The sequence below is a fragment of the Sarcophilus harrisii genome, chromosome X (genome assembly GCF_902635505.1).
Source record: "Sarcophilus harrisii chromosome X, mSarHar1.11, whole genome shotgun sequence".
Lineage (NCBI taxonomy): Eukaryota > Metazoa > Chordata > Mammalia > Dasyuromorphia > Dasyuridae > Sarcophilus > Sarcophilus harrisii.
The window spans coordinates 50072817-50087894 of record NC_045432.1 but is presented as its reverse complement, the minus strand read 5'-3'; the positions used below and the strand labels follow the sequence as shown (position 1 = coordinate 50087894).

Below are 15078 nucleotides of genomic sequence, written 5' to 3'. Positions count from 1 at the left end.
TTCCTAGTTAGATCTGGGGACCCCCAGAGGGGGATAGCACACCCATAGCTGGGTGGCAGGTATTCATTAAGCAGATCTGTGGGTGACAACAGCTGGCTGCAGGGCCCGCGCTGTGGGATTTCATCTCTTAAGCGGGCTCAGAAATGCTTCTTGAGGCTTTTCTGTGCGGAGTGCCATTTCTAAAGGGAGAGCTCTAGGTCCCTTCTGCGGTCTGCACCTCATTCGCTTGGAGGCCTTCGGTGCTATTGTTGCCGTTTTGAAAATTCCCTCCTCTTCCTTTCCCAAAATGTGTCTGTTAACCATTCAAGTGCTAAAAGGGTGTCCTCTCTGCCCCCTCTTCCCCCCTTTTAACTAAGCACACTCCAGACATGCACTGAGGCTCTTGAAAATCAATTCATGGCATAAAATCATTGTACTGAGCTTTAATGCAATTTCACAGGTACTTGTGCTAGAATAAGTAAGAGTGTTCAGTGTTGCATCCGGAAGTTTAAAGATGTATGGAAGCTTTGATGAGTCCTCATTTACAAGGAGGTGATGGAGCGCAGGCAGGAGCTCAGCCCCACTGGAATCCTAACTTCCCTTGGCCCCCCACTCCCCAGGGAGGCTGCCCTCTAGGGGCCTTTGATTCTGCTTTCCCTTGCTCTGTTACTGCTCTGGCCCTGAACAGTACCCATTTTCAGACCTACAGAGTCCTACCCAATACCCCCTTCATATAATGTAAAGCATGGTCTTATTGTGCAACAAATCCCACTTCCTTTGGCAGCAGAATCGGAGGCCTCTGAAGGCCTCTGAAACATTGAAGTGCCATTGATGTATAAGGGGCTAGTGGCAATGAGGAATGAGTTTGACCTGTTGTTATTTCTCTGGTGAGGTCTAGCAAGAGCCTGTAGTTTGCAAAATAGAGGAAACAGGAGGGTGTGTGTGCACACACGCACGCGTGCACTCATATATTCTTCACTAACGTGGCCGTATTCTTTCCTGGGAATGGGATGTATACCAGGACAGTGGGAGGCACACTGATGGCAGAGCAAAGGATGGAGATTTCCCATTAATTCCTTCACTTTGGTGAAGTTAACCTGGCCCCTGGATTTCTCTTGTCTAATTGAGATGGCTCCCCAGTCATTAGTTAGACATTTTTTTCTGTCCTATATGCAAATACTCGCTGCCTCCATTAGCAGAAGAGTGAGTAATCTGAATGGAGGGCCCACGTGGGCCAACCCCCCCCCCCCCAGAAGGACTATTCATAAGCTGGGCTATCCAGGCCCGATTTCCAACCGAGTTGTTGTCCCGGGGCCCTGATGCATAGTACAGTTGGAACGAGCCCTGGCATTAGGAGGTGGGAGACCTGGACCCGAGTCCCAGCTCTTTCTCATTTCCCAGATTGGATACAAGGAGGGGGGGTCGGATGGGCTACCCTTGGGTCCCTTCTGGCTCTAACGATTGATGTTTTGCGGAGCTCAGAGGGGATGTCTTTTCCTTTTTTTTCCTTCTGTGTGTTTCTTAAATGACTTCTATCTGCTCTACAACCTAGACCAATAGCCTGGAAAATTTCATTTTTTAAAAGTAAACAAAACCAGGAAACTTTGTAGTTTAATCTCTCCCCTTTCCTCTTCCCCCACCTTTCCCCTTCCTCTCCCCCAAATGCCAGTACAAATGGAAAAACTCATTCTGTTCTTCATCTGTGACCTTAAATGCCAACTTGGAGCTCAGAACAATTTTTTATAATCAGGACAGAAAACAGGGTTTATAATGGAAATCCTGATAGTCCCACTTTAGGGGTTTTGAATTATAAAACTACACCTTTTAAAAGACAAGTGTCTTTGCCAAACGGGGAAATGACTATACTTTATTTCCACCCACTACATTTCCATTTTAATTTTATGAATATTGCAAATTATAACACTCACATTATAACCTCTAAAGGGGCTAATTTATAAAAGCAGTGTCCATCAATTATAAATTTTCCATGACATTAATAAAATGGCAAGAACTAATTATGATGACTTCAGAAATGAAGATGCCTTGGACAAATCATTAATATGTTGAAATGATATTTTTTAAATATAGCAGGTTCTAATTATGACTGAAATGAGATAATGAAAATGATCACAGTAAGGACATTAACCTGATGAGCTCCACAGTTTCAGAGTACATGGTGTATGGAGATTTCGCTTCCAATGGGTCCCGCTCCATTGCATTGCCGCACTCGATGAAGGAAAGGGCCGCATCGGTATAATATACGGCTTTGCCAAACTTCTCTGCCTGAAATGGACAAATGGTTGTTCAGCCTTTCTCCTTCAGAAAGAGAGATCACACAAAGAATGGGAAGCTTTTTTTAAAAAATGGGACTTTTTTTTTTTTAAGGTATCCATTTCCCTCAAGGATGAATGGACTGACTTTTGGAGGTGCCACACAAAAGCTGAAGGAGATTTTTTAAAAATGCAGTCCAGCCACCCTTTCCTTGACTTTCCGGGGTAGGGGAGGGAAGCAGGGAGCAGGATAAACTGCCTCAATGAGACCCAGCTGCAGATTGGACTGAAATTGTAGCCTAGAGTCCATTTTCCCCTTCTGCTTTGATTCACTGCTCAATGTGAGCACCCTGCTACATGGGGGAGAAGTAACAGATTGGTGCCATTTGTCATGAAAAATGGGAAGTTGTGGTAGGGCCGTCGACAGAAATCTCATCGCTTTCGTTGTAAATGACGCCACGCAATGGTGTCAAAAAGCCCCAGATACAGCATTCCGAAATGGTGTATTTCAGGAGAATTGAAAGGCAAAAGGATGTTTATCCCTGATAATGGTCATCCTGAAACCGACTCAGGCTTCCCGATTCCTGCTGTGTAATGGATATTGCATATGACACTAAGGATTCGATAAGAGTATTTAACATTTCCCATTTCTGATAGCTAGATGGGCGCTCTCCACTAATACGGTCTTTTATGTTAAACAACCGATACAATGCTCTTTGACAATTTCCCTGTATATCTCTTATCAAAATATTTTCTAGGCAACTGTAAGGGTTTCAGTTCTCAAAATGGCACAGTAGCTCTCTCTAACAAAGGATTAAGTAACACTGGAGAATGATCTGAACTACGCATCCAGCTGAATTTGCTGTGACAATGGCTCTCTCTCCTTAAAATGAATGCATGTGCTTTGGCTTTGATGTACTGCAGAAAACCATAGCTTAATTTCTGTAAACTGTTGGGTAAATATTGATTTGCATGAAATTCAGCCTTTCAATCAAAGCTATTCTGGGAAAACCTGCGCATCCATGTGAGAGCGAGCTCAGTGGCAGCGGTGGTTCTTTTGCCTCTCATCTCACAAAGTGATTTCCTTAAGCTGTTTGCTTCCAGCCACGTGTTGGCCCATCTTTTGGGGACTTGTACCCCCCTCCCATTTTGGACCTCTTTCCCTGGAGCCCTCCGGTACTGTTGTGCTTGCTTTGGTTAGACAGACTTAACTTTAGAAGGGTCTGAGTAATTTCTCTATCTCACTTGTTTGAACTTTTGGAGAAATCTGACTTTCCACAGTCTCAGGGTCACATCTCCTCCCGTAAAGGACTTCTTATTATCATTGGTTTACTGGGATTTTGGCTGAGGATGAAGGGCCTCCCTCAGTTGGGTCAGCACCGTGAGGACTTCTAAAGAGAGCTGCCACCACAGGCCTTTCGGTTGTAACTCGATGCCGATACTAGTCACATGCCTCATCCTCTCAGCATCTTGAAGAGAGCTGGCATTTTGGAGGCTCATGAAACAATTATTTCTAAGGGGATGATTCCAACCAGCAGGATGTTAGTCCCAGACGGTGGCTGGATGACTTTATTTGACCAAAAGAGGGACAAAAATGACAGCTCGTGAAGCACATGTTGTTGGGTGGTTCTTAGGAATCAGTGGTAGGTTGCCAAGAACGCGTACGGCACATGGCAGTGGCTTGGCGCCCCATTAAGAGCTCTCTTGGGGTCAAGCTGCCTGTTATAGACCGCTCCTCCCTCCAGGCCCTGCCATGCTGTGAGGTGCCTTCTCAGGTTATTTCTGCTTGAACACCTCTCCTAATGGTGTCAGGCTTAGTCAAAGGTGAGGAGATGGAGAGCAACACTGTGCTCTTAAAGGGACTCCAGAAAGGAGAAGTGCAGAGCACATGGAAGCTCTCATTGGCACACGTGGTGGCTACATATCCGGGCAACAGGTTAATGTGAACGCTGAGAGTATTTCCCTTTAAGGTCTCATCTGTGGAGAGGGCCTTCACAGCCATCGCCGTTTTCTGAGTCCAGGTCCTTAGCCTGAGCTCTTCACCACGAGACAGCTTCTACTAAAAGGTATCTCGGGAAACATAGCTAGTTTAATGACGATCGGAGCTTCTTGCTCAAATCTGCTGGTTTTATGTGTGAGGGCGAGGGGCTTTCTTTTCCTGATCTTTTCAGGTAGACCTGAAGGGGGCCAAGGTATAGGCTGGGGATGCTCCCTTTTGCCTCAGATTCTCTTCCTAAACCTCCAGGACTTCTTTGAAACTGATTTTTATTTACAAAACAACACAGACCATTGGCTCTCTGGAGAGGAGGAAGGAAGCAATCTGCATATACTGATCCCAGATGGATCTGGGTGTCCCAGCCCTCCAAAGGTCAGGGATGGGCACCCTGTAGAAACAGTGGCCACCTTCCTCGTTTCTCAGCAGAGGCACTGCTAGGCTAGGGGCCTTACGGTGGGCTGCCAGCAATGGCAGCAGGGGCTGATCCCCCGATGAGTTTTCTTCAGAAGCATATTCCGTTCAAGGGGGAAAAGGAAGAAAAAAAGTTCTCAGGACCTACCAGTGCATCGGCTTTGTGCTTCAGCTTCTTGGCCTCCTGCATGTAATAGTCGGCATTGTGAGGCCTAAACAAACACAATTCATTCTTTCAGTGGGCTTTGTCATCATTCGATTGAAAGACTGAACGGCCCAAACGTCTTGGCTATGAATCCCTGTATGGTGCCCAGCAAAATGTGGACAAAAACATCTATTTCCATCATGACAGACCTCCAGATAAATGGGCAGAATGGTCAGCTGAGGCATGTAAATGACCCATTTTGACAGATGCTGCCCTCCTCCTCCCCCCTCCCTCTGAGAAGGAAATGCATGTAAATAAAATAGAGCAGAAATTTCTCTTGGTCGCCCAGCATCTCTCTCCACTGGAGGAGGGGAGCACAAAAGTGCGGCAAAGCAACCTAGAATTAAACCTCCCTAATTGGAAACACTGAAATACCACCGGCACTTAGCAGAGGCACGCGGGGGTAATGACAGGGATTGTCTGCACCCCTGCCCTTCATCAGGGCCCCATTCTGGTCAACGGCTTTCCTTGACTCAATTTGCACAGGATTGTCATTTGAAGCAGAGAAAAGGATGCGGGCGCCTCCCTTCAAGTCAGGGCCCCACCCAAGACCGTTTACGATATTCCGACGACATACATGTCATCAAAATGAATCCGAGGTCTTCTGGACTCTGAGCTCCCATTGGTGAGGGAGGACATCGAAGACCAAGTAGCCATCTCCAATTGATTACTATCCAGAAGCCCGACGCTGGGACCCCGACTGTAGTTGTCTTCACCCTGCAAAAGAAAAACAAAATAAAAATAACTTTTACTAACTCAGATCTTTTGGCCAAATCTCTCACCACGAATGCTTGGACAAAACAGAAGTGACATGTCTTAAGGTTAAAATGAAGATGCCCCCCCCCCCCTTTTAAGCTTGATCCATCACAAGGTTTGTTTGGTTCTCCTGTGACACTAGACTCTCAACCAATAAGCTTCTGTAATTAAACCTTTGGGAATGAGATGCTGGAAGTATGTAAAGTCAGCAGGCAGTCAACAGAATTTGTGAATGAAAAGCTGCCGGGCAGTGGAGTGGTGGAACAGGATGGGAGAGCCTGGCCTTGAGAATCCTTTCCTGGGCTCCATGTGAAACACCCTTGGTTCCCCAGCCTTGGAAAGCCCTCTCTCCACCATATCGAACAGCAGCCCATAGGTTGCCTCCATGGACCAGCGTAGCTTGGAAGGCTTTGAGTGCTAGCCATATGTGGGGCCCAGTCTTCCTAGCAGCTAGCTGCCTAGGCTACTTTTTAGAGTCATAGATGTAATCTGTTTGCCAGTGATGTGGACTGATAGCTTCTTTCTCTCAGCCTGTGCCAGTGAGGATGTAGACAGCAGAGAATAATATGAGAAAGGAAGTGAGAGAAGAAAGACAAGCTTACTCGCCTGCCATTGTCACACATTTTCAGGCCAGGTGAGCATTGGCTGAAGAGACTCTGGAATTAGTGATACTCTAGCGCAGGGGTCCTCAAACTTTTTAAATAGGGGGCCAGTTCACTGTCCCTCAGACTGTGAGAGGGCCGGACTATAGTAAAAGCAAAAACTTTGTTTTGTGGGCTTTCAAATAAAGAAACTTCATAGCCCAGGGTGAGGGGGATAATCGTCCTCAGCTGCCACATCTGGCCCGCGGCTGTAGTTTGAGGACCCTGCTAGTGCTTAGTTGAGGGTCTTGTAGACAGTGGGCACTTAAAAAATAAAATGCTCACTATGTGTCTGTAGTGGAATATGACAACATTCCCCTTGAAGTGATACTTAAATAATAGCGGCTGGAATCAGAGGTATTGACTGGGTAAGAAAATTGTACTTGAAATTAGCACTTCACTCGGCACTTCATAAGCACCCTGGGAGGGAAACAGTGAGAGTTTATGTGTCCTCATAGTACAGAGCGGTTAAGGGTTAAGATGATCGAGCCACTATTCTGTGCTGACGAAATGAAATTGGGCTCCTGTATTGGGGACAGTTCTGGATCCTACAGTTTAAGGGGCATTTTTAAGAGGAGACTATAAAAGGGAGAGTTCATGTCATCTCAGAATTATTTGAAGGAATTGGGACATTTAGCCTGAAGAAGAGAAGGCTCGGGGCGCTGCTGGGTACTGTGTGAAGAGACCTGATGATAAAAGAGAAATCAGATCTAGACTGTTTGGCCCAAGAGGGCAGCATGGGTGAAAGTTCCTGTTCTTCACAAAGGGAGAGGGACTCTTTCCCACCACTGGGAACCTATTGGCAAAGGCCAGTGCACAGCCACATGGTGGGCATGTCGTAGAAGGGAGTCTTTCATGAGTACGGAACGCTAGGTGTTTAGGGTGTTTAGGAAGTGCTGGGTCAAAGTGGGGTATTCTTATCTAGTCAATATTTCTGATTCTGGCTGCCTTTTTGGGGGTAAGCATCAGTGCAGAAGGAAGGATTCTCTCTTCCCCCTATCAGAACTGCTGTTGTTAGACTCATTCGGTCAGACTTCAAAAGGTGTTAAGGAGGAAAATCTTTTGCAAGCTGTTGCTTTTGGACCTGAACGACAGGCAGCAATAGGACCTTCCTTGCAAATAACAGATGTGGGATACGTATTTGTTTGAAGAACGCAAATGGATAAATGATCCAGTGAGGGAGGTAGAGGCTCCTGGCTCGCTCTGCCAGAGCCAGTCACCGATGGTTCTACCACAGCAACTCTCACTCTGGCTTCCAGTCATCCCTACAGCCACGACTCTGGGCCAGGCCATCCTTACTTAGACTATTGCAAGAACCTCTTGATTGTTCCCCCTTGCTCAAATGACCCTCCACCGATTGATTCCTTCCTTCTTACCTCGAGGAGCAAAACCAAGGTAGGCTTTTCTAAACAACTCCTACCTATTTTGTGGCTTTTAACCTTAGCTGCTCAGGATACAAGAGGTTAAGTTACTGGCCTACAGTCACACAGCCAGTATGTGGCAGAGGTCTTTGTGACTCCAAGGCCCATTCTTTATTCATTATTCCATGCTGTCTCACTTTGTCTTTAGTCCGTACATTCTTATATGTGTACATATATATGCATACTATATATTTATACTCTATTGTAATATAAGCTCCAAATGTCCTATAGCTGGTCTCTGAAGTTAGGGACTAGTTTATTTTTGTGTTTGTATTCCCAGTACTCAACATGGTACCCGGCACACAGTAGGCACTTTAAAAACACTCGTCGATTGACCAAGTATTGTGCGCAGAGGTATCTCTCACAACATTTGCAAAGGCTCTCATCTAAGTATCTCATCTCAGAATTAGCAGGCGAGAAACTGAGGTTGCCAGAAGCACATCTACTCCGACACTGTAGTATCTTTGGTAAGAAAACACCAAACAGTAGGTAGGTCTTCCTGCTTCCAGGCCCAGTGCTGTGAGTTCAAACCCAGCTTTAGACACTTTCTGGCTATGTGTCCCCGGGCAGTTCCCTTCATCCTATTTGCTTCCATTTCTTGAGCTAGAGAAGGAAATGGCCGACCACTCCGGTATCTCTGCCAAAAAATCCCAAATAGGGTCATGAAAATCATTAACAACGGGAGGCCTTTCCCCATAAGATCTAGAATTGATCAACGTTTCTACTGTTAAAATCTTCCTTCCTTCTTTCATATTACACCAACATGGACACAACATTGTGTCCATTATTAAGACCCTAGGATATGGGAACCAAAAAATAACACTGATGTCAACAGATAAGGGGTTGTGCTGATGGGTCTTTATTGACAGGGATATTTCTTTCTAGAATTGAAGGGGTGGTGAGTGAGGGCACTCTACCAATCCCAGTTGCAATATCTCTACAGCTTGCCTGGTAGAAGAGCTGCTGTACCCAAGCCCGTTAATCACCCTGACATTGAGTCTCTTGGGAGTGAGCCGGGGTGGTCCACAAACCCCAGACATATTGTGAGCGGGCTCTCTGGGTTGCCCCCAGCATGTTGTCCTCTGATGCCTCGTTGTAGTGGAACAGTGGCCCTGGTCCCTTGAAAACTTTTCCAGCTGAGTAAAAGCTCTGCAGGGTCCTGCCAAACTGGGAAGGATTCAGCTTGAAAAATTCGAAAAGCCTTGGTCATAAAAACCGTCCAGACTTCATTAAGTCAATCCTCTTGCCTTAAAGCAGAACTCTGTTTAAAGTGTCCCACTCAAAAAGTTCTCTCTCCCTCTTAGAGGAAAATATCTCCACGGAAAGGGTCTCTCCAGCCTCCCTTAGCAATCCATTTCCTCCAAATCAATGCGAAGCAGGATGGGATACTGTTATAACCTGTCCTGTCCTGCAAGAGTATAAGAGCTGGGGAAAGAGTGGGAGTGGTGATTATGTATCCCTGTTAGCAAAGGGGTAAGTATCAAATTGAGGGAGGGAGGGGAGCCCAAAAGTGAGGGAAGGAGACTGCTGAGCGATGGCAAAGTTGACTCTGTCCAGACTGCCCTCTACGTCCAGTCTCTGCCTAACCCAATTCCTGTCTCCTTTGGTACCCGACCTCTCAGCTGTCCAGCAGCACTAGCTCGTGGGTTTTTTGTTTCTGGTCTCCCTCAATCCTTGAGGGTCACACGAGTGGCACCTATCGTCATGTGTCCCTCCTGTCACCCCGCAAAGGAATTCGCCCTAGATACCAGCACGCCCACTTAGATCTCTGCTTAGGATTGAACGTCGCGCCCCCAAATACTCACACAAATTCTGAAGTTTAAATTGGTCTTGGTCTCATTCTTTCTGGGTCTGGAAAAAGAACAGCTGGCGGCCGGAAAAGCAGTAGGCATGGGAACTTCCTGACTGGAGGAATTGTTGCTGTCAGAACTGGCACGTCGCTGTAAGGGTTCATCCGACAAGGGGGACAGTGGAGGTGGGAATAGCTTGTCATCTCTCTTCTTGGTCACTTTTTTGGCTGGATTGTTTCTGGTGAAGGAAAAGAAAAAGAGTTTATATTCCAGGCTTTGTTTTTTCTCCTCCCCTTTTTTGTCTTTTAGGGCAACATTTTAAGTGATGATATATGCCACGGTCCCTTAGTGATGATGGACTCTCAATAGGGGTTGATTGTAGGTATTGGAAGTGAAGTTTGGGTTTTTGAAGCAGATCCCTAGGATTTATTTAATGGTATAAAGTCAGTCTTTCAAGGCTCATTCAATTTATGCTAATTGGATTTTTATGGAAAATACAATGTATACTTTAAATCAAAGCTTCTTAAATGTGAGGGGCACAGAACTGTCATCCGCTATCAGTAAATATTTGATTTGTATGTCCATTTTATATACCTAATGCCTGGGCTCCCATAAAAATTTCTCAGGTGAAAGGAAGTCATGAACAGAAAAAAAATGAAGAAGCTCTGCTTTCAATCCCTACCCTCCTCCATTTTAAAGGAAGGTTTCTTCTTATTTTGAAGTAGAACTCAGCAGAAGCACCCAGTAAATGATGGGATAATGAGCTGAAAGAGCTTTTCTTAAGATAGACATGCTTATGTATTCCACACATAGCTATGGGGAAAATTTGGGTGAGCAAAAGTGTTTGCCTCGGCAACAACTTGACCCCAAAGGCACCAGATTGACAACCAAATCTGAGGCACCCCGTTTTCCAGAATGTATCTCTTTCAGTCATAGCAAAACTGCATTTTCAAATACTAACACACCTTGTTTTAGAACCCGTAGAAATGGGCAATCTGCCCAGAGAACCGAGGTCCCCCAAAACAAAGCACAACCAGGGACTTCAGGCCCTGGTAGTTATTTACAATGGAAATGCGGGCAATGGATTTCTATTTTAGTTACTGTTTTAGTCTAATCAATGAGGATTACTTGAATTTTCATTTTTTTTTGCACAATTAATATTGCACCAAATAGTCATTTACTCTCCGTGATTATTGACAAAAATTTCCAGTAACAAATTAAGTCAACAAGAATTGTGTTTTCCTCTTGGTCAACTTCAGTGTCAGAAGATATGGATTTATAATATCTCAAAGCAGCAAATCAAAGAATGATGTCCTGAACTGGTAGAAGTCAATATTGGCTCCTTGTTCCAGCTCATTGGGGTTGCACAAATTTGCCATTTTTAATAATATTTGTCATCCTCTCTCTATCTCTTTTTCCATAATCGGGCTTCCCCTACTCCCCACTGTGAATTCCCACCACATGGACGAATTTTAAATCCCTTGAAGTATTTCTAGCATTATCATAACTGGTTAAAATGAATTTTTTTTAAATTGACAAATTAAAAAAAAATTGCTTTCTACAACAGAAGCAATTTGAAAGCAGTTATGATGTGTGATTAAAATGATCTCGAAGCTTGTGAGAGCTTCCAAGATATAGGGCCAGGCCAGGCCTAAGAAATACATAAGGAGCTAAGCTTTCAAAATCTCAGCATAAAGAGAGCAAGTATGGCTTTAACGGAGAGGAAGCAATGCTCAATTAGCCAAATGAAGGGTTCCTCCTGCTTTAGGTGGTATAGGCCAGACTAGAAGGGTAGACATAGCCGTCACAGCTCCTCTGCTCTGCACGTCACATAGGTAGTTGACAGCCTACTGGAGCATATTGGACAGGAGGGCCTTTCCTTATCTACTTAAAGCCCTGGCAATGTAGGGTTTGGGACAAGTCTTTCAAAGATGGGCATATTCTAGCAGCATCAGTGATGATGCCCTGGAAAATTATCTTTTCTTAGCTAGCTCCCAGAGCAGTCCAGAGGAGAAGGGGGGAGGAGGAGAAGACCTGTTTAAGACATTAGCCTAAAAAGGCCACTGCATCCAGAGCCATCTCCAGGCATCCTAATCTATATTTTGTCACTGGACCAGACTTTCTCTGGAGGAGAAAGTGAGGCAGGTGACCTTGTAAAGCCCTCCCTCCCTCAAATCCAATTCACTTCCATGTCATGGTATCATTTCCCTGATGTCATTGGTACTCTTGGAGAATGAAGGGCAAACTGCCACCACAAAGACCTAAGATCATCCTCTGCATGTGGAAAAGAGATCTTGGTCTCTGGGGGCTTTCCAAGGTTGTAGATGTAGAGAGAATGGCTACTTAAAAGGGATATCCAGGAAAAGCCTTCGGAGAGAGAAATCGTGTTTTGTTTTGTTTTTCCAACCCATTTGTACCACTGCTATATTGTGATTAGTGGTTTTTAAATGACAAACTAGACCCATTTTCTTCTTCTGTCCCTTCCTTTCTCCCCCCAAATAGTAAAAGGTCCCGAATCTCCCTCCTCATGGAAATTTAGAGAGAGTAAGAAGAAAATAAGATGTTTGCTCAGAGAAATCGCCTCTATTTTCTGGCTTGAACCCCCTATATATGGCATAGAAAGAAAGATATAAATGGTTTGCTTATGAAAAAAGTCACAGGAAGTAATGAGAGCAAAAAAATCAATTCTGCAGTTTCCCTTTTCAGAACCTCTTTATCCTGACTGGACCTGAAGATAGTCTAGCTTTTTCTAAGTCGACCGCTGCTGTTTTTGCCAGCTATCTGTTGGACTCTAATTCTTTCTTTTCTCTGGAAGATGTCTTTGGAATGGTTTGAGCCTGGCAGCTGGGCATTTTGAAACATTGAGTATGAATTTCAGGAGGTGCTCCAGAATATGCTTCCCTACCCAGAGGAAGCCCACAGACTCAGGGAGTGAAGGTGGAGCTACCTTCGTTCTGAGTGTGCTGGGAAAGGGGGGGAGTGGTATGTTTTGGGGACCGGGGAGGTGGAAGGTAAAACAGCGGCAGCTGTTCTACCTTCCACCAAGCTGGGAAATCTATCGCTATCAGCATTTAGGCAGACTGGTGCTGCTAGGCTATGGGCTACCCATGGACTCAAGGACTGGCATTTGGTGGAAGTCATCTTTCCTTCCGAATGAATCCATGGCAATAATTATCCAGGCTGAATACTTTAAACAGCTGGCATGACTATTAGTTAACATAGATGCAGAATCCAGGAAGAAATGCAGTCAAAATGTCAGGGTGGAATGGAGAGCTGGACTTGGGGCTGGAAAGTTATTGCAGTTGGAGGGAGGAGGCCGATTGGCAGACAATGAAGATGTCACAGCCTGCAAGCCTCCGGCCTTTTTTGGGTGGTCAAGAAGATACAGAAAACTCAACACTATTTGAAGCAGTGGATTTCTCCTTTATTTGTGCCCAATCCCACAACCCCACCTGACTGCTTTTCATTAAAGCCTGAGAAAGCCATTATTTCTGCCATTCTCTCTTCCCTCCTCCAAATACGATACCCCTCCCCTCTATAGAACCAGACTGTTTTAGACCTCAAGATGAAGCAACAAGGAGTCGCTTTTTGTTTTTTAGTGAAGTGAACTGCTCCATCAAAATTGATACTGAAGGTCGTCTGTTGTTGGGGAGAAATGTTAGCATCTGCCTGTGTTTCGTCTGCCTTTTGTTTCTGTTCTACATTGGAACAAATGTCATTGGGGGATTTTTAGTGGTCCTATGAGCTGGTCCATAGAACTGCTTCCAGGATGAATCTGGGAGCAATGGAATGATCTGCTGCCATATACACCAGTGCTTTATGTTCATCCATTGTGTTGAGGGATGCCCATCCTTTACCTGAAGTTCCTCTGGGATACTCCCCCTCCCCCCACTGCAGGTACTTCCTAAATAATAGTTTTTCTTTGTACCTTAATTCTAAGAACAGACTTACTCTTTAGTGCTGGGGAATCTGTTACTATTGGGTATTGGTGAAATGCAAGGTGGAAGCAGACAGGATGGTGGGATATCATCTAGTCGCTGCTTCTTGTTGTCAGTGAACGGGTCCAGATGATCAGCTGACTATAATAAAAAAAAGAGCTGGAATAAGAGAGGATCTACATACAAACATTCTTATGGGGCATAGGAAGTTCTAAGATTAAAACAGACTGCTTTTTTATAAATAGGGATATGGCATGAGGGGATCGGAGATATTTCTTTAATTAAGGGTGCCTTTTTATAGCTTTTTATTTCCAAGATATATGCATGGGTAATTTTTCAGCACTGACAGTGGCAAAAGCTTTTGTTCCAATTTTTCCACCCCTTCCCCCAGATGGCAGGTTGACCAATACATGTTAAATATGTTAAAGTAGAAGTTAAATACAATATATGTACACATGTCCAAACAATTATTTTGTTGTACAAAAAGAATCAGGCTTTGAAATAGTGTACAATTAGCCTGTGAAGGAAATCAGAAGTGCAGGCAGACGAAAAGAGAGGGAATGGGAATTCTACGTAGTTGTTCCTAGTCCTCTCCCAGAGTTCTTTCCCTGGGTGTATGTAGCTGGTTCAGTTCATTCCTGCTCTATTGGAAATGATTTGGTTCATCTCATTGTTGAAGAGGGCCACGCCCATCAGAATTGACCATCATACAATATTTCATTTCACTCAGCATCAGTTCCTGTCAGTCTCTCCAGGCCTTTCTGAAATCTTCCTGCTAGTCATTTTTTACAGAACAATAATATTCCATAATATTCATATGCCACAATTTATTCAACCATTCTCCAACTGATGGGCATCCATTCAGTTTCCAGTTTCTGGCCACTACAAAGAGGGCTGCCACAAAGATTCGTGCACATACAGGTCCCTTTCCCTTCTTTAGTATCTCTTTGGGATATAAGCCCAGTAGTAACACTGCTGGGTCAAAGGGTATGCACAGTTTGATAGCTTTTTGAGCATAGTTCCAAATCACTCTCCAGAATGGCTGGATGTGTTCACAACTCCACCAACAATGTATCAGTGTCCCAGTTTTCCCACATCCCTTCCAACATTCAGAATTATCTTTTCCTGTCATTCTAGCCAGTCTGACAGGTGTGTAGTGGTATCTCAGAGTTGTCTTAATTTGCATTTCTCTGGTTAATAATGACTTGGAGCATCTTTTCATATGACTAGAAATAGTTTCAATTTCTTTATCTGAGAATTGTCTGTTCATATCCTTTGACCATTTATCAATTGGAGAATGGCTTGATTTCTTATAGAGTCAGTTCTCTATGTATTTTGGAAATGAGGCTTTTATCAGAACCTTTAACTGTAAAACTGTTTTCACAGTTTATTGCTTCTAAAGATGTCTTTTATCATCGATGTCTGACCAAACATTGTGGAGTGGAGAGAGAGCTAAATTGAGGTGTGACTGCTTGGTTGGGGAGGTGATGGAATGGAAATTAGATATATGACTAACCGCCAGCCTCCCTCTTTTCTCTCTCATGCTGATCCCCAAATGAACAAAATAGAACCAAAGTTGCAGCCATGGGTACAAATCTTGTCCAAGCTGATAGCTAATACACTAGAATATGCTAGGGCCCTCCGCAATCCACAAAAAGCATGGGATCTTTT

General features: G+C 44.5%; 1 protein-coding gene across 6 annotated transcripts in view; it reads right to left on the bottom strand.

Moving 5' to 3' along the window:
- The window catches only part of AFF2 (AF4/FMR2 family member 2), a 559096-nt gene that overhangs the window by 27245 nt on the left and 516773 nt on the right, over positions 1 to 15078 (bottom strand). For all 6 annotated transcript variants that reach the window (XM_031945005.1, XM_031945002.1, XM_023506974.2 and 3 more), the window contains 5 exons: positions 13421 to 13548; positions 9485 to 9707; positions 5439 to 5578; positions 4805 to 4868; positions 2126 to 2262 (listed from right to left, as the gene is read on the bottom strand). In XM_031945005.1, coding sequence (XP_031800865.1) covers positions 2126 to 2262; positions 4805 to 4868; positions 5439 to 5578; positions 9485 to 9707; positions 13421 to 13548 — 692 coding nt within the window. The remainder of the gene's footprint in view (positions 1 to 2125; positions 2263 to 4804; positions 4869 to 5438; positions 5579 to 9484; positions 9708 to 13420; positions 13549 to 15078) is intronic.